General features: G+C 32.5%; 1 protein-coding gene across 1 annotated transcript; it reads right to left on the reverse strand.

Annotated features, from left to right (window-relative positions):
* Positions 1 to 18,762: 18,762 nt before the first annotated feature.
* LOC133781460 (receptor-like protein 53) lies at positions 18,763 to 22,249 on the reverse strand. Its single transcript, XM_062220443.1, has 3 exons — positions 21,664 to 22,249; positions 19,326 to 20,140; positions 18,763 to 19,047 (listed from the first exon to the last, which is right to left on the reverse strand). Exons 1-2 carry the CDS (start codon positions 22,234 to 22,236, stop codon positions 20,102 to 20,104), a joined length of 612 nt encoding a protein of 203 aa, XP_062076427.1. The 5' UTR covers positions 22,237 to 22,249; the 3' UTR covers positions 18,763 to 19,047; positions 19,326 to 20,101.
* Positions 22,250 to 26,947: the final 4,698 nt, after the last annotated feature.

The raw sequence follows: 26,947 nt of genomic DNA on the forward strand, positions 1-26,947 counted from the left end.
ACTCGAGCAATAAGACTAAATGGTCATAGAGGGAACAGGGATAAAAGTGAAAGGATTACAAGTAAAGTACCCGGGCTAAAACTACTGGTCATAACATTATTTACTGAACTACCTAGTTCCTGGAAGAAATCTGAGTTTAAAGAGGGAGCATTCCTAAAGTTGCCGTCCCCATCAAATAGATGAGAGGGAATTGGAAAATGATTTAAAAGCGAGATTATTGTACCATTTACATCCGACGAATAGTCAGAAGGTTCGGTAGGCTCTGCAGCCTTTTGTTTCCCTTGCCCTTGGGGACCGAGGGTTTCTCCGCTCGATGGGGGACGACAGGTTCCCTGATCGTAACCCCAGTTGGCCTCCTCCGTGGAGAAGGCGCCTGGGGTTGCTGCTCGGGTTCCTGCTCAGGTTCCACTTCGACTTGGATACCACCCGCCGAAGGTTCATTCGTCGCAGATTGGGAGCTCCAAAGGCCAACCAACCTAAGGTTAGCCTCAGTAACTAAGCTTTTGACACTCTTATCAGCATTTGGCATGATGGCTAAGTGTGTTTCCCTTGACTCCATCCCTGGAGTAGGGATTGGACGTAACCATGGGCCTGGAACACAAATCTCAAATTCACACACACATGTACACATATACACGGTGTTGACTATGTTTTTAGCCAACGACGTGAGAACGTCAAAAACGATAAACCTTCAAGAGAATTTAAACGACACAGACAGTTTAATCAAGAAAAGTAAATAACACAGGAGATTTTATAGTGGTTCAGTCCCGATCAGTCGGTAATAGCCTAATCCACTTAGAGTTGTGATTATAGATCTATACTAAAGATCAGATGAACTGAGCCAACTGAGTTTCTTCAGTACAGATTGCAAAAATACAAGAATTCTTTCAAATGCCAACACTTTCTCTCTCTAGAATACTCAGTCCCAAATTTTCCCAAAAAGTCTAAAAAGAAGAAGAAACCCCTTTCTAATCCCATAAGCCACATATTTATATGCTTAGGATCATATATCTGATATCCCCTAGAATAGGGATATTTTATTATATTTATTACATTTAAATTACAAAAAACATTCAAAATGTAACAAAACCCCCCAACTTGTGGGAAGAAGGAGAGATTCCCGCGTGTGCCAAGACCGGTTCTTGTTGAAGCCGTTTCTGGGAATCTTGACTTAGTCCTCCTCTATCTGGTCGACCCATATCTCCTACTGACCACTCATGCAAGTGCTGGTCGGACACATGCATGCTGGACATATGCAAGTCCTGGTAGGACATGCACTTGCTGGTCGGATATGTGCATGGTGGTTGGACATGTGCATGCTGGTAGGACACGCACTCCTTTCCTCTAACATGACACTCTCCTCTAGCATGCCATGTCTTTCCTCTAACATGGCACTCTCCTCTAGCATGCCATTTCTTTATTTGGACAACCATGCACTTGCTAGACATATGCATAAAGACCAAATTCTTGGGGTCTCCTCGGACCACACCCTTGGGGTCTCCTCGGACCACACCCTTGGGATCTCCTCAGACCACATTCTTGGGGTCTCCTCGGACCAAGGTCCGACCACACCTCTAGGCTCTCCTCGGACTAAGGTCCGACCACACCTCATGGCTCTCCCCGGACCAAGGTCCGACCACACCTCATGGCTCTCCTCGGACTAAGGTTCGACCACACCTCATGGCTCTCCTCGGACCAAGGTCCGACCAGGCCCTGGGGGTCTCCTCGGATGCACTTGGCTTGGATGTGACACCTCTCAAGCAGTCAAAACTCTTCATCAGTCTACCGAGTCACTTTATCACAACTCTGAGGAGTCAATGTATTTACTGACTATTTAATGTGTCTTTTACGGACCATGTACTGCCACTTGTCACCTCTATTGCCACGTCATCGATCTCCAATTTTTGGGGATAACACACGGCTATATTAAAAATATAAATAAAAAAACTAAATAAGTATAACAAACATATATATAAATTTAAAAAAAACATATAAATATATACTTTTATATATACTGCAGTACTAGCAACGGGGTAGGCGGCTTAGGGAGAGAGAGATATATATAGACCGCGGGAGAGAAAGAGAGAGAGAGAGAGAGCGGGAGGAACAGGGCGACTCTGGGGTGGCTCCAGGTGGGTGGGTGGGGAGGCATGAGCAGGGAGCTCCAAGGAGGTGGGTGGCTAGGGAGGCATGGGCTGTTGGGTGTGTAACGCCCCACGTCACTATGTGTGCTTCTTGGAATGACGACTGGCCCTGCAAACCAACACGATTCTTTCCAGTGTGCTTTGTCCTCACTCGCACGCTTCCTGGAAAAATTTCCCAGGAGGTCACCCATCACGAGACTACTTCAGGTCAAGCACGCTTAACTTTGGAGTTCTCAAGTGATGGGCTATCGAAAAGAAGATGCATCTTGTTGGGATAGGTAGTACCAATCAATCCATTTAAGCCATCTTCAAGTGTGTAGTCACATACCTACACAATCTTATAACATCAAACTTGACCTTCCCTAGGCGATGTGGGATTGCACACCTTTTACCCCGTCTTTCCCCCTGCGGATTACGAGATTCTAACTGTCACAATAATATTTTTATTTTTATATAATGAGATCTCATTGTCTGTTTAAATTTTAAATAAATAATTATTTTAGTGTCTTAAAGTATTTATTGTTTATTATTTTTAAACGGACTCCCTAAGTAACGTCTCGGGAAGTCGGGTCGTTACAAGGTGGGTGGCTAGGGAGGCGTGCGTGGACTGGTGAGAGAGAGAAAAGAATGGAGATTTTGAAAAATGAAGAAGAAGGGTTGGCTAGGCAAAGGATATCGTGGGGACTATTACATGTTTTGCCACTGATGTTATTTTTTTAAAACATGTGGCAACTATTAACGCCAACACGTGTCACCGCTAATAGTCATTTGAAAAAATTTGAAGGGAAATTTCCACATTTTTTTCTGGGTATGTCGCCCCTAATATAAAAAATGTCGCCGCTAATAATATTGTAAATTAGAAAAAAAATATCCAATATGATATCAGCGGCGAACATGCTTTATCACCGCTAATATTGTGGTTGTTAAAAAATATTTTTGTTGTAGTATATCCGTGTCACGTCGTCACCATAGCTATTTTAGGGGGAAAAATATATACATATATTCATTTGTTGATCAATAATGCAGGGTTGCTAGTACCTATTGTGAGCTTGCTATCATAATATTAATTATAATATTGTACGACGTATTGTGCATGAGTAGTGATATATAGTACCTTATCATGATATGTATGAAACGTGCGCGTGGAAACAATATTCAATTCGTAACTCATTGAACTTCCCTTGCAAATGGTATAATAATGCATAAGTTATCATTTTCTTTCAATTAAATTATTTTGGTTCGTAGTGTTTGAATGTTATGTGTCCTACTATAGTACTATATGTCTCTCAAATTGTCTCCACTTTTAGTTTTATCCAATAATAACCCGATAAAGCACCGACTAGTTCTGTTTCTTATTACTAATGTGGGCATTTGGAACATTTTCAAAGTGTAGATGTCTTGCCATAAATATATCTATTTATGATCTACTATTTATGTTGTGCATGAGTTGGATGGATGACATGTGTGGTCATGGTATGTGGATGGATTAATTATTGTAATTTTCTTTTGTGAAAAGTTATTGTATTATTTCCCTTCAATGCATGTGGATGGATTAATTATCTTCACCTAACATTAGTAATCAAACGTGTTGGTAATCATTAATTGTGTGTTGCTATGGGTTTTTTTCTTTTCCATCACTTTCTTATTAATTATTAAGACATAGTAAGTGTTACTCTTGTTTTTTCATAACTCCTACATGAGGCATTCTCAGGAGCGCATGACCATCTTTACACACATAATTCTCAGAATGAATTACTTAGGCCTCAGCGAGTTGTTTGTCATGCGGCTATTTTGATCCTTAAGTAGACAACTAATACTAATTGCGATCTAGTTAGAGTGGAGACTAACTTGAGTTTCATCAACATGCATCCAAGTTATTCGCACGCTGAAGTAACAATATCTCGAATTCTTCAACAAAAATAATCACTCGAATCTTAGTAAGATTAAAAAAAAAACTCGACTTGAAAATTAAAGAAACCGGGGCATAAGGACCACAACCTGACCATAAACACAAGCGTGCCCACCTACCTTAGAGGGCGCAGGAAGAGTGGTTATCGACTAAGTACAACTACCAATTTGAAATATCAGAAGATAGGGCACGAAAAATGGCACGGGAAGAGTGCTTGTCGACTAAGGGCACGGGAAAATGGAGGTACGTTTCGTAACACCTTATGCTTTTTTCCAAGACATAGTTGTAATTTATGCAAGCGTAACCCTTCGATCAGTACCACACAAAGCTACTCAATAACTCTAGTAGGGCAATTTACATGATGAGCACGAAAGATCAAGTACATTTGACATACTAGAGCCTTTTTGCAGCTCTCATATGTATAAACCATGTTGTTAACATGTAATTAGGAAAAATAAGGTAATTAACTCTCATTAAAGAGGACTAAGAATCAACAACTGCCTATAATAATTAGGGTTTGAAATTTATTATATAAAGACATGACACAACTGGAACATACCAAAATATTGCAAAATTGTAACCTCAAAGAAAACTTAAGCTTTGCAAGTTCTTAGTCTTTACATTGACTCATGAACTAACCGATAAACCATGTGAAAATCTTTTCTCCAAACAGTTCTTTGCGTTCAGATCTTTTTTCAATCTTTTATTATCGAAAAACGACATCAACAATATGTATCTATTATTTTTTTAGCATACCTCCAAAGGATTTTATATATCACTTATGTACTAAATAGTTTATCGTTTGTAGTAAGCTCTTTTTTTTTAACATATTTTAATTTTTGAAGCATGAAAATTTAACCCTGTTAATTTTATAATGATTTTGATTCTATTTTTTTTAACTTCAAATTATTTATGTCTATATTTTGTTAAAATATTTTATTTTACAAATAAATGAAAAAATTATTATTAAAAATTTTTATTGTTAAAATAATAATTAATTTTTTTATTAAGGGTCAATATGTTGTTTTCTAATACAATTGTTATACCCATTTTTCTTTTGGACATTTATGATGTTTTAAAAAAATATTAATTGTAGAGGGCTGATGAATAGAACTAATGACATTCATGTTCTCAAAAACCATAAAACAAACTATCAAACACTAACAGAAGGGGTAGTTCTCATAAAAGAGATCATTCTACCTCTGTTCGAACAATGCTAGATCTTTCACCTCTATTTGCTCAAGGCAAGCCATCACACGCAGGAAGAGTCTGGTCGCCCACTAACCCTTTCTTATTTTTGTTCGTTCATGAGTGCCTAACAGATGATGCCTAATCGCATCCTGTACGTTCAAGATAGACTGTCTATGCTAACAAAATTAGCAAATGGGTGCAAAATCGTCATTTATCACAATACAACTATATTTGTGTAATTATAATGTTGTAATGTACTATTTATGGGCCAAGCCCAATAGCTTTGTCTCATGATTTAAATGTAACCTTAAACTACTCACAATAAATAATAGGAGATAGGATATAAATAGAGGAGTCAATTCATACTGTCGAAAGTCCATTATTGTATAAACAAGTCTTTATGTAATATCAAAGTGAAGAATGACGGTAGAATTACTGACAACGTAAGTTCGCTGAAAATTATGGTTCTTCAAGCTTAAATATATATAAAAGTGACTATGTGGACGTAAGTCATCTTTTTGGGGCCGAACAACTATAAAATATGGTGTTATTTATTTTATCATATCTCTATTCTTGAATCCATGCTCTTTTGTTCTCATGTTGACAAAAACAGTGTCAACAATAATAAATTATAATGATACAAATTTTCCTTTTACTACTAATGGGCAATTTTATAGTTAAATTTTTTCCCCAAAGTATTTGGAGAAATTAAAAAAAAAATTAATTAAGAGGAATTTAATTAGAATGAGGTGTGGAGAGAAAAAAAATAGGATATATGTAGGAGAATCCTCATTAATTTTTCATCTTGATCTAAACACTCGTTACTTTTATAGAATCACACTATGAAATGCGGTTCGTTTCCAGTGTTATTTTGTTTGATATACAACTAAGAACTTTAATAAAATTCCATTTCTTCTGTTCTTTCTAGAAGATATTAGTATGTACACCAACCTTTACTTAGATTATTTATGTTTTAAAATGCTTTGGGAAATTTTAAAATGCAATTAGTAAAGTGAAAGTAAGATATACTCAAATTTATCACACCATTAAATTTGAAATAAAATATCCATAGCATTAAAAAAAATGTTTAAAATATTCCAAAATTAAACAATCCCAAAAAGTGTTTAATTAACCAAAACATATTTCCTTAAAGTCTTAGGAAATTATTATTAATCCATCTTATTTATTGGCATCCCCATGCGACGATCACGAAGTGGACTCTAGTCCTCGATGGTGGACTCGTCCCCTGAATCATAGTTGAATATGTCCTCCGGAATGTGGTAATAGTCAGGCACGCTTGCCATAATCTCCATCCTCGGGGTCGGACGTGGTATAGCACGCAGTACTTCTTCCACGTCATACACAGACTCTAAGCGCTCCTCTATTTCGCCATCATCCGTCATTACTAATACCAGCTCCTGATGATCAAGCTCATAACTTACCAGGAAGTCGCGAATCGTAAACTCCATAGTGCTAAACTCCATGTCCTCTACCATCACGTTATTCCATGACTGATTTAACTGTAAAAGAGCCTCTGGGTACATTGACAACGCCTCACTCATTACCCAGTATTGTTCTATGGGCCAAAGCAAGGCTCCTCTCTTATTCATCATTCTTTGTATACGTTCGCAAACCTCATTCGTCATCTTTAAGACCGCTTTCTTCCAATCGTGGAAGTCTTCGTCAAGCTCAACTTTAGGAATTGCACGGATCTCCTTAATCAATTGTTTCTTTGTTGTTCTTAATACAGGAGGCATATTTACTACAGCAGTTAACAAATAGAAACATTAAATAAAATAGAAACAAGCAATAACACATAAGCAAATACTTACGACGCGGTGAAGTGAGATTTTCCCATCTTTAGCGTGTATGGGGGGGGGGGGTGGTCCTTGGAAAACATGGACGACCGTCTCTGATACCATTTGTAAAGAACGCCCTAAACTAATACTTACAAAACATTCGCATAACATAGTTTATAAAAGAATACCATCCATTATTAAAGTCTCAGGGGGATTTATTTAAAACTATGCAAGTTGGCGCCACAAGTTTAAAATAAAAACATAGGTTTTTATGCAAAGTTCAAAGAAACCAAATAATTTAAATAACAGAGTCCCACTGATAATTTAGGAAAGTCTCTTAAAAACAAAACATAATTTAAATGGCGTTCTACGTTGATCGTTTTATCGTCCATAGGATTACCCCACGCCATACACGCCCCATGATGAAAGAACTCCTCACGTCAACACGCGTGCCATAGAGAAATCCTATTTGCTACCTGGAAGGAAAGTAAGTGGGTGAGCTAAAAGCCCAGTAAGGAAGTACAAACAAATAAGCAAGTAAGAAAACAACAAACTACCAAACACTAACGTTCATCTAAGACATCATGGTACGTCATAACATAATCGTAACATATCATCATATCATAACATAATCGTACATATTATCATATCATAACATAATCGTACATATCATCATATCATAACATAAATGTAACATATCATCATATCATAACATAAATGTGACATATCATCATATCACAAGCATACAGCATACATGATGAGCATGGAACGCTAGTTGTCCATGTCACCCTATGAGGTAAACAGGAGATCACTGGTCCTTGAATAACCTCGGCGCGTCCGCCCTAGGAGTCACGTCTCAATGTCCTTAGTAACTCGTTCGATGTATCTGACATCGAAATCTGTTTGATGTATCTAACATCGTATTCTGTTTGATGTATCTAACATCCATACACATATCACATTCAACATATCATCACATTATGACATTCATAATTTCATAACAGTTCATTCATATAACATCCTTACCATTCATAGCATAAAATCATAGAATCTATCTAACTTCCTTACCTCAGGTCCAAGCTAAGAATTTCACAATCTTTCAACGAGCCTATATCATAATCAAAATAACGTTTCTTAGGTTCATAAAATTACTATTTTGCCCTTCCATATAACTCATGTGTGCATGGGCCATGCACTCATGATAACAGTTACACTAAAACATGCAATTATCGCCAAAAAGAATAATGCTCGTTCTACCCATTTTGCTAACATGATTGTTTTATAAAAATCACATAGTTGAATAATAATCATGATTTTGGACGTAAAAGTTGATTTGCATGTAACATGCATACGTGGGAACGTTGCGTAATAAAGACGTTTTCTAAAACGATAATTCTACATTTCTTACTTTTATTATTTTAAAATCAATAGACATATTACATGCTTTATTTTTCTTAAAATTTCCAGGTTGATTAAATTTCTCAAAACTTTATTTTATTTTATAAATTTATTTTATTTTAGCTCAAGATAAAATATGTGACATTTTCATTAAATAAATCTTAATTTACCAAGAATTAACCAACAAGCTTGGATTTAATTAAAATACCTATTTTAATATGTTTCTTTAGAAAAAAATATATTTTATCATTGTGTTACAAAAATGATGTGAAAAATATATTTTAAGTGTGGAAAAATACATTTTGATTTAAATTATTTAAGACTTAGTTTTTAAGTAGCAGAAATCCATATGTGACAATTTAATAACAATTGTTAACCTTTTTAAAACAAACTTTCAGCCACCATTTATTTTATTCAAAAATCACAAATAAATAGAGTCTAAATATTTTTCTCAATCAAAATAAATGAAAAATCATTACTTATCAAAATATGCATTCATACCATTAAAAATATCATTTTTTCAATATTACCATAACTTAGGAAAAATAATTTATTCCAAATACTCACAAAATTCATTTTAGTGAAATTTACTTCATATTTTCTTACAAAATTCCAGCAACTATTTTTATCATTAAAAATCACCATATTTAATTTTATAAACTCATATTTTCTCAAAATTCAATAAAAATTCTGTAGGTAATTATTTGAGTAAAATATCATAACATGAGACTTAAAATCCCCTTTTTAATTTCATAAAAATTAACATAACATTAAGAACATTACTTATGCATGTAACTCATCTTTTTATCAACTTTTACCCAATTATTTACAAAAAAACAGCAAGCTTAATTCCTCATAAAACTCAACTTTTGTCCCAAAAATTACATAAAATCATACATGTTTAAAATCTCATCATACTCTTATAATATGCATGATTCTAATATCACTAACATATTCACATGAATTCTTTTAAAACCATTTTTTTTCTATTCCATGAAAACCAACAAAACACTAACAATAACAATAACATATATTAGTTCATAAGCACCATATTCACATATGCCTTATATTATCCTAACATGTTTCTATCATGATTTTCATGCATCTTATAATTTAATCATTCACAATATAACATGCATCTATCAAAATTTCATGGATCAAAATATCAAGATTGCCAATTATCATCTTACCCATATCACATAGGTCCTAAAACATGGATCTACTATATTGAAATTCACTCAACATCACAAAAATATCAAGAACATACTTAGGTATGCCTAGGCCGAAATCTCCATGCATGCATTCATAGATTATCACCAATTTTTATGCATAGCAAAATCAACATCACAACCCTTTTGACACAAATCATACTCTCACAATATACAAATCATATACACCAATCCTACCAAAATCAACAATTAGCATCATCATCAAAACCTCATAGACAACCCACCAAAAACAATATAAGGGCTAAGAAAAGACCATTACCTCTCTTGATTGTAAAATCAAGAACACAAAAAGATCAATACCCAAACTCCACACCCTTGTTCAAGCCTAGGGTTTTTTTTATTGGAAAACCACCATGAGGAGAAGAAAGAACCCAAACACACACAAAAAATAAAACAAGTCAATGACATATTATCAATAAAAGAGATTATACAAATAAGAATAACAAGAGGACATACTCTAAGAGGGGTTCCTCTTCACCTTCTCCTTCCTTCTTCCTTTCTTTCTTTCTTCCTCTCTCTCTCTCTCTCTCTCTAGGTCACGGCAGCCACACAAGAGTCAATGGCTCTTCTCCTCTTTCATTTCCCCTTTATCATAATCCTCTCATAAAGCCTCCCCAACACAATAAGGTAAGTTTCCTTTTTCCATTTATTTTCTCTTAATTTCTCTTTATTTAAATAGATATAAAGGAATAAAAATGATCATGCCTATCCCCAAAATAACTATTGTCTTCAATTTTTTATTTTTATTACTTAAAAGAAATCATTCATTTCCCACTAGGTCACACGCCTAAGCTCTCTTCTTCCCTTTCTTTTCTTTTTTTTTTTATAAATAAATTATCTCAAATAAAATCTAAAATAAGGAAATAAAAAAAAAAAGTGTAGAAAATCTACACATGTGCACCATGCTACCATGCACTAGCACACACAAAATCACTAGGGTGCATTACTATCTATCATGCACCTTAGTGCATTCCACCATAGCTCACATAATTACCTCAATTGTCACACTTAATTAAAATGTAACACTAATAGTAAAATAACATGTTACACAATTATTCACTTATTAAATTAATTAACCAAACAATTCTAACAATTAAATAAAATAATAAACAATCAAATAAAACAAATAATCAACCAAATAAAATAACAACACTTAAATAAAACAATTCATCACACTTAACATTTAAATAAAATAAATCACAAAAATTTAAATAATCTAAAAAAAAAATATTTGGTGCACTACACCCTCAACGTATTCAAAGCTGCTGACTGACCCTATAACATTCAAACTTTACTCCTTATTAAATTTAATCCTAAAAAATACTTAATCCTTAATCACCATTCATAACATGTGCTTAAAATCTCATTGGTTGATATCTAAACCTTATAGTATAATAAATATAATCCTTAATATCAGTCACATTAATCAGACCTTAGGTTAACTTAATATTCTTAAACTATAGATTAAACTTAAAAAATCTATAAGTACTACTATGAGTGTCCAAATAATTCCCGGTCTGAACCAAAAATCCACAGTTACAAAGATAATACAATACATACTATAATACTACTAAACAATTAGCTAAGTAAAGTTCTTGGACTCTACAAAAACAAACCTTCTTTTTGCAATGCCTGCCATATTGGTAAATCAAAGCATAAGCACTACAACAGCTCACTAACAGAAACTCTTTCACCTATTGAATTAATCCATTCAGATGTTTGGAGCCCATCCCCAATTTTATCCAAGGAAGGCTTTAGATACTATGTACACTTTATTGATGATTTTAGCAACTTCACTTGGATCTTTCCTCTTAAACTCAAATCTGATGTGAAAAATATATTTCTTAAGTTTCAAAGTTTTGTTGAAAGGAAATTTGATACTAAAATCAAAACCTTACAATCAGATTGGGGGGGGGGGGGGGGGGTGAATATAGAAGTTTAGCTCCTTTTCTTCAATCAATTGGAATCCATTTTAGACATCCTTGTCCTCACACTCATCCTCAAAATGGTAAATCTGAGAGAAAACATAGGCATATCATTGAAATGGGACTCACTCTTCTTACTCAAGCCTCCATTCCACTTAAATATTAGTGGGATGCCTTTAGCACATCCACTTTTTTAATAAATCATCTCTCTACAGCCACACTCTCTCATAAATCACCAATTGATAAACTTTTTCATGTTTCTCCAAATCTGAAATTTCTCAAAGTTTTTGGATGTGCTTGCTTTCCCCACCTTCGTGCTTACAACAACCACAAACTTGATTTTCGATCCTCTAAATGTGTGTTTCTGGGATATAGCCCCGATCACAAAGGTTACAAATGTCTTCACTCTAGTGGTCGTATATACATTGCATCTAGTGTGACATTTAATGAACTTGAATTTCCTTTTGCCACTGGTTTTGACTCCTCTAGTGTTGCTCATTCTTCTCCCAGTAACAGTTTCTCTACTCTACAGTATAGCCACTGGTTACCTTTTCCCTTTGCCACTGCTCAAGATGATGATGTCTCGAATTCTCCAGCTGATGCAACTTAGAATTTCTCACCTCCCGCAGCATCTCCTCAATAGTTTTCTTCGAGGTCAAACCCTTCCCATGCTCATCATGAAAGTCCAGCATCTCTTAGCTCTTACCCTACTATTCCTCTTGAAGTCCAGCTACCCACATTGCCTCTTTCCTCTACCCCCTCTCCTCCACCACCAGTCTCATCTCACCCTATGATAACACGCTCCAAAGCTGGCATTTTCAAGCCCAAAACCTTCCTTGCTACTGTCCTCAAAAATCCTCACCTCCCTGCCCTTAATCTCTCCACTCCCACTTCTCTTGCTGCTGCTCTTTCAGATCCTAAATGGAAATTAGCTATGGATGATGAGTATTCTGCCTTGCTCAACAACAAGACTTGGCACTTGGTTCCCCGTACACCTCACATGCATGTTGTTGACAGCAAATGGGTGCATCGTATCAAGTTTAATTCGGATGGTTCTGTTCAGAAGTTCAAAGCGCGTCTTGTGGCTAAGGGGTTTCAACAACAACCAGGTATTGATTTCTTTGAGACCTTCAGTCCTGTAGTGAAACCCATCACTATCCGTGTCATTCTCTCCTTGGCTGTCACTTTTGATTGGGATGTTCAACAAATTGACATCAACAATGTGTTTCTCCATGGATCTCTTGATGAAGATGTATACATGACTCAGCGCCCTGGTTATGTTGACTCTCAATTTCCCACTGCTGTGTGCAAACTTGATCGTGCTATTTATGGCCTCAAACAAGCTCCTAGAGCTTGGTTTGACACTCTCCGTACTTCTGTACTTGCTCTTGGCTTCACCAACTCTGTTTCAAACAGCTCCCTCTTTTATTATTGTCATGATGATGCTCTTCTTTATGTGTTGGTCTATGTTGATGATATCTTCTTGACTGGCAACAACTCTAAACATGTGCTTCACATCATCTCTCAACTTGCCACTCGTTTTGCTCTCAAGAAGCTTGGTTCAGTCACATATTTTCTTGGTTTTGAGACAACTAGGGGGCATGATGGCATTCACTTGTCTCAAACTAAGTACTCTCTAGATCTTCTTAACAAGACCAATATGATGGGAGCCAAACCTTGTCCTATCCCAATGATACAAAGTAATAAACTCAGACTAAATGACAGCCCTCCTTTTGAAGACATCACCATATATAGAAGCACCATTGGAGCACTTCAATATCTCACCCTCAGTCGGCCTGACATAGCCTTTTCTGTCAACAAGCTGAGCCAATTTCTTCAATCTCCAACTCAAAAACATTGGCAAGCTTGTAAGCGCATCTTACGATATATAGTGGGGAAGGTATACAGTTTACAAAAGCTACAAATCCTACTATTGAAAGCTTTTGTGACTCGAACTGGGCTAGTTCTCTTGATGATCAAAAATCTACAACTGGTTATTGTGTATACTTTGGAGGCAACTTAGTCAACTGGAGCTCAAGGAAGCAAAAGGCTGTGGCAAGGTCTAGCACAGAAGCCGAGTATAGAGCATTAGCACAAGCTAGTACTGACATAGTGTGGCTGCAATCTCTGTTTAATGAAATTGGAATAAAGCACAACAAACCAGCAGTAATATGGTGCGGAAATTCAGGGGCTAGACAATTAGCTTGCAATCCGGTATTCCATTCATGAACAAAACACATCGAAATCGACATTCACTTCATCAGAGACAAAGTATTGAACAAAGAAATTGAAGTTAGATACATTCCCTCAGAAGAGCAAGTTGCTGATCTTCTAACCAAGTCACTGCCAATATCATCCTTTCATTATCTCAAGAACAAGCTAACTGTTACACACTCACCACAGCTTAGCTTGAGGGGGCATGTTGAAATGAAAGGATTAGAGCTCAATGAAATTGACAATGAAGAATACCCTGCCAGCTGTTCATTGGGTACCACATGACCGTTACAAATGATTGTGGAAAGTTTGCCACAAATGTTTCCTCTGACATCCGTACCAATTGTAATCCCAAGAATATTTTTCTGTTATTCTCGAATGATTTGTAATAGGTCTAGAATATTCTTTTCTGTGTATAAAAGGTGTACTTCACTATTGTAAAATCTTGAGTTAAGCCAATACAATAACACAACGATTTCAGTATACCTCTCTGCATTATATTGCAGCAGTTTTCAACTTCTTCTCTGTATTAAATAAAAGTACCTTCATAATATGGGGGCCACGAGGGAGTACTTTCGTGCAAGAAGGTATCCTGGCTACCTTATCATGTTATCTTAATGTAATAATGTTATCAATTGTGTGCTTCATGTTTATGTTATGAAATTAATAAACAAATGTGTGTTTTTGCGTTCCTTTATATGTCACTAGAATCTTGAAAATTGTTTCAATAGAAGTTCATATTCGTTACCAACGAAACAAAAGAAGTCGTCATTATTAGATCCTCTAGCAGATCTGATTTAATTTTTCAATTAATGTTATAAAAATCAATGTTTATGAAATGAATTATTTTTCTTAATTAATTGGTAACAAATATGGAATATTTCTAAGTAATGACTATTGAAGTTATTGAAAGTTAAATTTCCTAAAGTATTCACTCTTGTAGTAGTCGTCTCCGTCTTCTTGGGCCTCCAGATCAGTTGGAGGAGGTGGTCGAGAGGGTTCTCCTCCCTCATCGACGGTGGATTTAACGCCGGCAAGGCAGGGCAGAGGAGCAAAGGGGGCGAGTGTAGCAGAGATCTATGGTGGAAAGGCAGCTTCTTTCTTCTTCGTGCTCAAGTCGCACGGTCAAAATGAACTTCTTCTAGTACTGGGTATGTTGCTAAACAACACCGATGGTGTATATAGTACTGAACTTTTGTCTTTCTTTCTCATCAATGGTGGGTTTGTGGATCTGAAATATATTGTTGAAATTATTTATGTCTTCTAGTCAGTTGATTTGTTTATGGATCTTAAATATTCTGTTAAAATAATTTTGAGAGGGAGAAGCTATTCCCAAATCAATATGTATAAGATGAGAGGGAGAAAATGTGCCGGGAATGATGAGTTCTTTTCTTCTTCTTTTTTTTCTTAAGGAAACAATGAGTTCGTGAAACAATATGAAATAGACGATGAATGAATTCCCAAATAAGATTTTGTATATTTATTTTATAATGGAATTAATTTATGTTTTAGAATTTTACTATTTTTAATTTTTAAGAAGATTATTTATTTTAATGAAATTTTAAAATATTTGCTAATTTTAAATAATGTTTTAATTAAAAACTAAATAATGTGGACCAATTGGGTGCTGCAAGGTAGACAATTATCTTTTACTTAACGACTAAATACCTATTGTTGTCAAAAAATTACTCTAATCCCTGTTATGATCATGCTCAAGAATCCTAGCAACGATGTTTTTCTTTTTATTCCTTTACTTTTTTAAGAAATATATGTTTCTAGTCTATTTTTGTTTAAGAAATATATGTTTAATTATTTAGAACAACACAACAAAACTTCCCTGCAAGTAATTTTTCAATCTTGAAGTCTTCTCATGTGTATAGGTAGTGCCTCATAAGTAAGTATTTAAAATCCGAAATAATCAATCATTGAAACATAGTGTTGATGTCGAAAAACTTATTACTTGGGTAATTTTAGAAAATGATCTTTCTTCATTAGTCACTTTGGCTTCCTTCTCCGATTGAAATCTTAAATCTCTGAAGTGAACAAAGTACGTGGAGTTACCTGCAATAAAATTTTCTAATGCTTAAGTCAGTTGAGTGTTTAATTGAGAAAAATAATGTTGCAAGAAAAATCAGAAGACCCTTGTCATTTTTAACATTGGTTTTTTTATAGTGATACAAAGAAGAGTCTCGGATTGAGTGGGAGCCAGTCCAAGAACTTTGGGCCCAACACTTTATAATGAAGAGAAATTTTAGGAAATCGCCAAAAATAAAGGCAACAAGAAACTAATGTCATTATTTTTTAAATTGTAGAAAAATGATCATTTTATATTGTTGATTACCTAAATTGTCATTTTTTATAATTTATTTTTTTATTTAGCATTGTATGACTTTAATATAGTGGTATATGTATATTAGTTTTATTTAATTAATTTTTATTATAAAGTTATATTGATTTTTTAAGTTTTTTACAAGTTGTTGGTATATTATATTCTAATTAGTGTATATGTTTTTTGTGGTATGGTATATAATTTTTTTTTTTGTGAAATTTAGTTTCTATTTTATTATACATAGTGGTAGTATATAATTTTGTATCATGGTATATATATTTTTAATGGTAGTATATAATTTTGTTAGCATAGCATATATATTTTTGAGTAATAATTTTGTAAGTTTTGATGGTATATTATTTTTCAACTCAGTATATATATTTTGTGGTATGGTATATCATTTATCAACCCATAAAAAATGAAAAAAAAATCAAAATAACTTTAAAATAAAAACTAATATACATATAGCATAATATTAAAATATTTATAATAAAATAGTAATTTGTTAAAGGGCTTATTTGGTAATATGTAATATTAAAAAGATGATTATGCTATTTTACTACAAAATTAAAAACATTGACATTTACTTACTTTAACACATCATTAAGGGTCATTTTGCACTATGTCCCTATAATAAATTGGATAATCGGACAAGCAAAACTTTTTTTTTTTTTTTTTTTTGAATCTAACACACATAGAGAACATAAGCTTTTTTAAAAAAGAAAACATTAAAAAAAAGCTATTCTCTGCATTTTCTCTTGATTAATAACTTTTAATAGGATTCTTTAAACAAATTCTTGAGTTTGCTGTTAACTTTTTTGTAATTTTGCCTTCTTTTATATTGAATAGCTATTGTAGTTTGAGGTCAAAGGTCACGTAATTACCATTTCATTTCTTCTAGCTCTTTTTCTGGCTATTAGAGAAATTTGCAACGAAAATTATTAAGTAGTCTGAAAAGTTACACTTAAAGCACTAAGTAGTTTTTTGATAGTAATAAGTAGGCTAAAAGATTGCACTTAAACCATTAAATAGATTTTTTTGTGGCAAAAATTAGTAAGTAATTTGAAATATTACATTTAAGTCACTCAGTAGTTTTTTGGTGGCAAAATTATTTGCTAATTTTTTTTATTTTTGTAACAAAGGTTTACATAACTATTTTTTTTAATTTTAAATAAACTAAGTTTTAATTCAATCTAAGTTGTATTATTTTAAAAATTTTGATTTAACTAATATTAAATAATATTTTTATATTAGAAATTTAAAATCATTTTTTATTTTTAAAGGAGATTTCATTTATTATATTGATATTATGAATATATATTTTTAGACATTTTATGATTAATTAAAATTAAAAATAAATTTGTGTAAAATGTGACTTTTGCAACAAAAATAATTATTTAGCGACTTAAATGTAACATTTTAGACAACTTACTGACTTTTGTCTCTTAAAAAAACTATTTAATGGCTTAAGTGCAATCTTTGAGACAACTTTCTGATTTTTGCCACCAAAAAAATTACTTAGTGATTTAAGTACAAATTTTTGAACTACTTAATGATTTTTGCCGCAAATTTCTCTTTTCTTTATCAAAAGAAAATGTCTCTGGATAGAAGTTGTTTGTAAAAAAATCCCAAAAAACAATGGCAATCTAACATAAAAAGTGACGTTAAAGCATTAAATTGTAGTATTACCTATTTAAGTACATAGTAACTTTATTATTTCACTATTGCTATGATTAATGAGGTGGGTTTGTTATTGATCTTTTGTGTTAATTGAGTAATTTGCTAATTGGATATTGTCTTTTATTTTGTTTGTTTTTTTTAATGCCATCTATGATTCAATTACTGACGAGTGGTGTTACTTTGTTTTGTTTATTATTTGGTTGAAATTGAAGAATTTTGTATTACACCCAAAGCAGAAAAAGTCAGTAGAGACTGATTGCTTTTTTTTTTTTTCTTTGTAGAAAAGACATTTGAAAATAGAAACTCAAATAATATATTGAGAAACAACAAAGGGAAACAAAAGTATGGCATCTCAAATATTGTTGGGCCCGTCCCTTTGTTGGGCCTTGGCCCAATTAAGAGAAGCAGCTCATGAGCTGCAATTGATTAAAAAAAAGCTGGGCTAGAGAGTGAGAGAAGCCAGCGTGAAAAAGAGAAGCTGGCCTTGGCCCAAAGATTGAGTTGTTGATATCATCAATTTTAGCTCAAAATTTGGGTGATGAATAATTGTAAGGTTCTACAAATCTACCAGTTCCAATTTAGTGTTTGTCCTCTCTCAGGTGCTCTCCCACTATAACTATTTGGTGAGACCCAAACTTTTTTCATGGTGTATCCATCTTTATAGATGATGAGTATGTATATTGTTGATCCAATATTATATCTTGATGTTGTTGTTGATCCAATATTGTATCTTGATGTTGTTGTTATATTAGATAAGAACATTGTAATCTCATTATTGAACTTTTGGTGATAGTGGATGATTTAAGCGGACTACAGTCCCCACATTATGTTTCCATGGAAAATTCTTGATTTGTGTTTTCTATTGCTTGTTTTGCTTTAGTTTATATATTGATATTGCTAGTTGTGGTGTTTGATAAATAATCTCATTTTTTGACATACAAAGAGAAAAAAGTTTGTATTTATTGCAATAGGTTTTCCCAACAAAAACAGAGGCCAACGAAAACACAACAAAAACACATACTAAAGACCTAACACAGCAAGCAATAACAACATCAAACAGAAACTAATAAAACAAAACCAAAGCTGGAACTTCAGATTTGACATGGAGAAATTGATAAGTTGTAGAAATGACGACGATATTGGCCACCACCGCAACTGAATGGCATTGAAATACAACATTATCAATCCCAGCTCCAAGCCTCCATTTCATCAAACTTGTGTTCTGGCTACTGTCCCTTGAAACAAAAGCCAAGAGCAAACCTTAGTGAGACACTACCACATCAGAGTTGTAATAATATCCAAATAATATATAAATATATATATATATCTATATTAAATAAATTGGGTTTAAGAACTTTTCATCTTATAGCCTAGTCTTGTACAAGTGTCATTAGCAAAGCTGATATTTTCCCTTACATGCATTATATAAAAAATAAACTTGCAATTTAATTGAACTTTAGGAAAAAAAATTATATAATAGAAAGATGCAAATAAGAAAATTACTTACTAATTAGTGCAAGGATAGTTTTCTCCGCAACAAAGCCCATTTAACGATGATCATCACATAAAGCCAATCTCCTATGTTATGCATCGCCTTAAAATAAGAAAGTCTCCAAGAAGTATTGATCATCAAATTTCCACAAATGCCACAAAATCCGATAACAAATCCAGCTCCAGTTCCTTTGTAAAACCAAGGTAGGTCAAACCATTCTCCACCATTTTCATCATCACCTTCATTGCCATAATAAGTTGAATGTGAATGATCATGGAATGTCTCATCTCCTGGGCATGAACTTGATAGAGGAGGTCCGCAGAGTCCAGGATTCATGGAATATATAGAAGCATTAAAGGTTTGTAATTGAGTACCAATAGGGATTCTTCCTGACAGTTGATTATTTGACAAATCCAAGCAACTCAAAAAAGATACTTTAGCCAAGCTTGTGGGAATTGGACCATATAATTTGTTGTGGGACAAATCAAGCACTTGTAGATTCGTCAAGCTCCCAATCACTTTAGGAATTCTTCCACTCAAATTATTCCTTGTTAGATTTAGTTGAATCAATTGAGAAAGATCGGTCACTTCAATTGGAATCTCTCCATTCAATTTGTTACTTGATAAGTCAATAATTCTTAATAATCCCAAATTCTTCTCACATTCGTGTTCTTTTCCTTTCCAAGTGATTGAGACAATATTAATATTTTCATAAAATTCTAAATTTTTGTTCACATAAGCGGATCCTATAAACGTGGAGAGGGTGGTTTCTTGATCATCCATTATTTGAATCATTGCTGTGAAATTTTGAATGCAAGAAGGGATGGCTCCTGATAAATCATTCACAGATAAATCTAATAAGATTCAATGGTATACTTCCATAAAATTTATTTGACCTCAAACTAAGCAAAACCAAATTGTGTTTTTCTCCAATCCATGGTGGTATTGTCCCCTCCAAAGTATTATTCGCCAAATCTAGAACTTTAAGTGAAGTGTTATTTTTCAATGAGGAAGGCAAAGTTCCAGAGAAGTTATTATGATTCAATTGCAGAGAAGCAATATTTGTCATATTAACTGAGCTTGGAATATGGCCAGACAACATATTATATCCTAGATTTAAAACAAACAAATTTGGGAAACTCGCCCAACAATCAAGCAGGTTTCCAGATAAATAATTATGGGAAAGGTCAATCAATTTTGCTTTCTTGCTCTCCTCTTTGGCTTCACATAGAAAATACCTAAACTCGGTAAATGCATTGTTGGAGAGAAACAAACGTGTTGCATTGATGGAAAGAGACGGTGGGACAGAACCTTGGAATTGGTTGACACTTAAGTCAACTGTTGTCTTATATGATGATTGTACTGGAAAATTAGGCAAGGTGCTACTAAGATTATTTTTGGACATATTTAAGTAATTCAAGCTGGAAGTTATATTTGTGAACCAAGAAGGAACAGGACCAGAAATAGAATTATTGGAAATGTCTAGATGCTCGATATTTGTTTGGGTTTGGAGCCAACTAGGGAATTCTGGACCTGATTTACAAGACCTTAATGTTATGGAAGTGAGTTGAAATAAGGGGACCCAACTGGAGTAGAATTTCAATCTCACATCTTGGTTGTATGATAAATTTAGTGTTTCCAATTTGGGACACTGTAGGTTCACTTCAGAGATAACGCCAATAAGAGAGTTCGAGGAAATATCTAAAGTACCAAGACAATCAAGCTTCCCAATACTTTCACATGAAATACGATTGAACATGTTGTTAGATACACTAAACCTTGTCAAATTTGGCATTGACGAAAGATTAGGCAATAGTCCTGTCAGCTTGTTATTGTCCAAATCCAAATTTTCAAGACTAGGAAACCTTTTTAAACCACTAAGAAAAGGACCTTCCAACTGATTATTATCAAGATATAACTCTTTCAACAATAGAAAAATATTTTCAAAGTCATCAAGAATCATCCCTCCAAGTTGGTTAGAGCTCAAGTGTAAAATTTCTAATGAATTCTTGGTTGAACCTAATAGATTTTGTAAAAGATCGTGCAATGTTCCACCAAGATTGTTAAAAGACAAATCCAATTCTTTAAGATTGGTAAGGTTTCCTAAGGATTTTGGCACTCCACTTCCAACAACATTAGATGACAAATCAACAAATTGAAGTGATTTTGTTTGTTCAAAGGAATTTGGAAAGGAACCATTTATGATGTTGTCTGTGAGGGAAAGTCGTGTAAGGTGAACACTAGAATTTAACAACCATGTAATTGCTAAAGGATGTATATAATTGTCATTTAGCTCAAGAGATTGGAGAAAATGAAAGGAATCATTTGTATGGGAAAGAAATGAAATATCTACCTTGGGAAGCAGACAATTTGATATGGATAAGCTTGACAAGAATGGTGCCCCTTTGAATGATTGCAACTCTGCTACAGTGAAATTCACTTTGGACAATGTTAAAGTCTTCAAAGAAGTGAGATGAGAGATCCATTCATAATTACTCATCCGAGAAGTGCTTGAAAAATCAAGACTTTGCAATTTGGTGAGATTTCCAAGTTGTGGAGGAATAATTCCAGTGATAGGATTTCCCGCAAGACCGAGATATGTAAGCTCTTTCAAAGAGCCAATAAACTTTGGAACCACATTGATTTTATTCCCTCCAAGATCGAGATATGTAAGTTCTTTCAAAGAGCCTATAAACTTTGGAACCACACTGATATTATTCCCTGCAAGATTGAGATATGTAAGCTCTTTCAAAGAGCCAATAAAATTTGAAACCACACTGATGTTATTCCCTGCAAGATTGAGATATGTAAGCTCTTTCAAAGAGCCAATAAAATCTGGAACCGAGTTAATATTATTACCTGCAAGATCAAGATATGTAAGATTTTTCAATGAGCCAATAAACTTGGGAATCCGACGAATGTTCATACCTAACCTAACCTAACCTAAATCAATACAGAAAATAGTATCATATTATGCAACAAAGATCAACTATTTAACCAAAGATCTTAACCACAATATCATAAAGTACAGAGTCCCAAAAAAAAACTAAACTAAATATCAATATTTACACAGTTCAAAAAACAAAACTTGTAGCCAACATCAATGCATGAATAAGCAAAGAGTTGAACCTCATATATTATTAATATTATTATTATTATTATTATTATTATTATTATTATTATTATTATTATTATTATTATTATCATTATTATTACAAATGGGTAGAGAAGAAATGTCATGCGTGTCCTATTTGTATTATTATTCAATTGAAGGCATCTTAGTTTCACTCACATAATTGTGCTGATAAATAAAATCACAATATAGTATAAAACTCTAGCTGATTAAGAATGTAATAATGAATAATACCCTAATAATTAATTAATAATATTAAGAAGTCTCCATAAATAAACAAGACTCTTATTATACGTCATTTCACTTCAATAAATAAATCAATCAATGTACTAAAGTCACAAAAGTTCAACAACCCATATATTATTGAGTCATGGCATGTAGAATCACTTGAATAATTAGTACTCTTTTTTTCTTCACTTGAATAATTAGTCATCAGAAAAAGGGACTTTCCCCACAATGAGATCCATAAATGGGACAAATTTAGTGGTACAGTTTTTGAAGTCAACCGAACGTACAAAGGACGAAATTTCTTTTAGTCTAAATTTCTTTCCTAAAAATGCCCTTTCTTAAGATAGTTAGGTATCATTTATTGTTGGATGCACTGAAACTTGTTAAATTTGGTATATTGACGAAAGATCAGGCAATAGTACGGCGACAGCTTGCAAGTGCTAGTCACTTTCCACACTTTCCACAATTATAGTATGTTTCTAGGAAATTTCTAATGTCTTGCTTATATACTAAAGAATAATGATACATGCACTCAAATTCTGCACTCAATTATTACACAGTGACACTTTTTAAAATAACGAGTTCTTATTTTTATAAATGTGACTGATTAGGCTAAACTGCAACATTATTGTGTGTAATATTTGAGTGTATATATTTTAGGTACACATATCATTACTCTATACTAAAACTTGTATTTCAACCACATAATGAGAAAGAGACAAAGAAAAGCGATAAGCTTCTCATTACTAGTTAATTTGAAGATATTTTATTTTCAACTTTGATTTTTCTTGATATGTGATCTTGTTTTTTTGTCTTACATCCTCATGTGTTCATTTCTTTAATTTTTTTTGTTGGTGATCAGTGTTGATCTTGAGTAGAATAATTAACGTTAATTAATCTAAAACTTACTCAAGCAGTTAAGTCAACCTGAGAATAATTATTTAAGATAAATTTTACATTATTGTGTACATTTTAAATAGGTAAAATAATGTGTCTATTTTTATTCATTAATAATATCATAATAATAATACCCAAATAATCTAATTTTTTCATGGAGTTTATTAAGTCTTGTTTTTTTTTTTAAAAAAAAACAGATAAATAAATTTTTGAAGTCTATTCGATATCATATACAATCAAGTGTGTAGAAAAGAGACTTTTTCATTTTTATGCAGCGATTGTAGATTTAAAAATAATATATTAATTATAACGTGTTGTATGGTCTGATGACAATAATTATAAATGTGTAACACTGTCACCTACAAAAAAATATATAATGTATGTACAAAAGGAATTGATTTTTGCTCAGAGAAGAGAACAATTCATTAAGACTTAAGAATCTTATGCCAAGAAATTACTTTATAAATTATCCTTTCACAACCATACTCATTTTCCTTTATAGAAAGCAACACAATTGATGCCCAATAGTCATATTATAAAATTATGTTACAAATTATGTTATAAGTATAAAATTATGTTATGCAAACTATTTTTTATAAATGAATATATAATAAGAATTTAAACTTATCTAAATATTAAAATAATACGAAAAATGTGTTATAATATCTATTACAATAACATTTTTTATAAATAATGAATTTTGTTATACAAACTTCATTATATAACACAAAAAATGTGTTATACTAAAGTGTAGTATAACACAAATTTATAAGTATTGAAATGTGTTATATAATCGACTATAAATAATATAATTAAACACTTATCTATTTATTAAAATAACACATAAATTGTGTTATCGTTGACAATATTTATTAAGATGTACCAACAATGCTACAGTATTTTTTAAAATCTTATTTTGGGTAAAGTGTCAAAGAGTGACATTATTTTGAAATCTTTATTATTCCTAGTATAATTTTTAATTAGCACCTTCTATGATGCATAGAATAAGAAATTTCTCAATAAAGAACCAGAAATTGATTTATGTAGTGAGATTATTGGTCTTTAGACAAAAACGTTATGATATGTTATAAGGAGTAAATAATGAAAATATATATTTTCATTACAGTAAAATCAACATAACTGAAGTTGTAGGACTCCGATTTAGACCATTTTTATACCGTTAGAAAGTTAATTCAATTATCTACAACTTTCTAGAAATACTATTTTTTGAAATTTATAACATAACTGGGTCAAAAATAAGTCGGAAGTTACAGTATCCTAAAGTTACGAAAAATCTATTTAATTATCTAAATAACAACCTAATCCACAAATAAATAAAATTGTGACAAATGTCATGCTCCTAACAGATTCTGGTGAAGACTAAGTCTTATATTTCCCTTATTTTATCATTAAAATAATAATTCCTTAATAATCATGCATATGACAAGTATCATAATCTTATTGGCTCTATCTAAACCTTATGTTATAATAATTATCATATTAATAACCAACAATATTAATCAAATCTTATGTTATAATTAATATTCTTAAACAATAGGTCAAACTTATAAAATCCATAACTATTGCTAAGAGTTTCCAATTAAGTCCCGGCTTGAACCAAAATCTACAGTAATAAATATACTACAACTACTACTAGCTATTACTATTACTACTACTATCTAACTAGCTAAGTAGAGTTTTTGGACTCTACACGTATGCATACAATGATCAATAGCAACTAATGATGTATTCAAATTGTGTATAGGTAGTTTTTTTTTTGTTTTTTGTAATACTGAAAATTCAAATGCAGGAAATTCAAAAGAAGGTGAAAGTTGAGAGGAAGAAGAAGAAAGTAAAGTTTGAAAATACCAATTTCCATGTTATTATTCGTTCACAGTATAATTATTATTTTGATGACTGTGTGGACCACTCATATTATTGCACTCCAATAATTCTCACCATTTTAATCAATAAAATAAAGAAAATCATATGCCCTTTAATGAATAATATTTAATACATTATATTAGAGTTCAATAAATGTCAGCTACATGTAGTTGATACCTACTTTTAATTATCTTAATAAATGTGGTAATAGTTTTAGTAGGTGGGTGAGTGGGTACATGTAGGCAAGTAAGGATCAAGACTTTTATTACATTCAACATTATTTTACGTTGAAAATTTTGGACGAGTATAATAAATGCACATGCAGGCGTGTACGTACATTTAAATACTACAGCTTTAAAATTTATGACATTTTTTTCCCTCAAAAAATAAAATAAAATTAGAGAAAACAAATATACACAAACAGATTCAGAGATCAATACATAATTCAAATCAAGCTTATATAGAAATTAATTAAAACAAATGTTATATAGCATTAATTAATCTCTGCAAGGATAAATTAATATTTGGATCATCTTTTCATCAAAGATTCAAGTCCGCTTGCACATATTTGATCATCACTTTGAAAATTCATTAACTATGCATTAATTATATGTTAAAAATTGAAATTAAGTTAAAACAAACAAATTCTATATCTGTTGTTTCAATATTTAATTATCATTCCATACCTTAATTAATTCACCTTATTTAATTAATTTGGTAATTACTAAAAACCAAATTTAAATATGTATCCTAAACTTGGCACACTTAGTTGTTGTCTTGATAAATGCATTGTTAGAGAGAAACAAACATGTTGCATTGATGGAAAGAGATGGTGGGACAGAACTTTGGAATTGGTTGAAACTTAAGTCAACTACTGTCTTTCTCTCATATGATGATAGTGGAAAATTAGGCAAGGTGCTGAATTCTGGACCTCACTTGGAAGACCTTAATATTATGGATGTTATGGAAGTGAGTTGAAATAAGGAGCCCAACTAGAGTTAAATTTGAGATTCAATTTTATTAGTTCAACATCTCATTTTGTAAGTCACCCTTGCATGGACTCTATAGTAGTGTGTAGAATCAATCAAGTTCAGAAAATAGACTTTTATATTAATAATTATAGCTGAATTAAATTTTTATTCAAAGTTAACTCATTATTCATAATGTGTTGGCTGGTTTTATATCGCTTTATAAAGTGACATGGGGTAAAGCATATTAAATCAATTTAAAGTATAATTGTAGGAAAATTCATAACTTTAATGTCTTCTTTAGAGTCATTATAGCCTAGTCTCAACGTTAGAGTCATTTCTTATGCTATTAATGACTTGCAAAAGAATCTATAAACAAAGCCTTTTTTTTTTTTTGGTTTTACAACCGTGGCCCACAAATTTAAATATCCGGATCACAAATTTATCATTGTGGCATTTATCATTTTCATATTTCCACACAAAACTAAGTATAAAAAAATCTATAGAAAATCGGGCAACATATCCCC

The sequence above is a fragment of the Humulus lupulus genome, chromosome 6 (assembly GCF_963169125.1).
Source record: "Humulus lupulus chromosome 6, drHumLupu1.1, whole genome shotgun sequence".
NCBI lineage: Eukaryota > Viridiplantae > Streptophyta > Magnoliopsida > Rosales > Cannabaceae > Humulus > Humulus lupulus.

Excerpts from the sequence above, each read along its gene's own strand:
- LOC133781460 (XM_062220443.1), bottom strand. The coding sequence starts at position 22,236 with ATGAACATTCGTCGGATTCCCAAGTTTATTGGCTCATTGAAAAATCTT. Across the intron at positions 20,141-21,663 it reads CAAATTGTCTGCTTCCCAAG|GAGCCATCCCTTCTTGCATT; the intron begins GTAGATATTTCA and ends ATGATTTATCAG.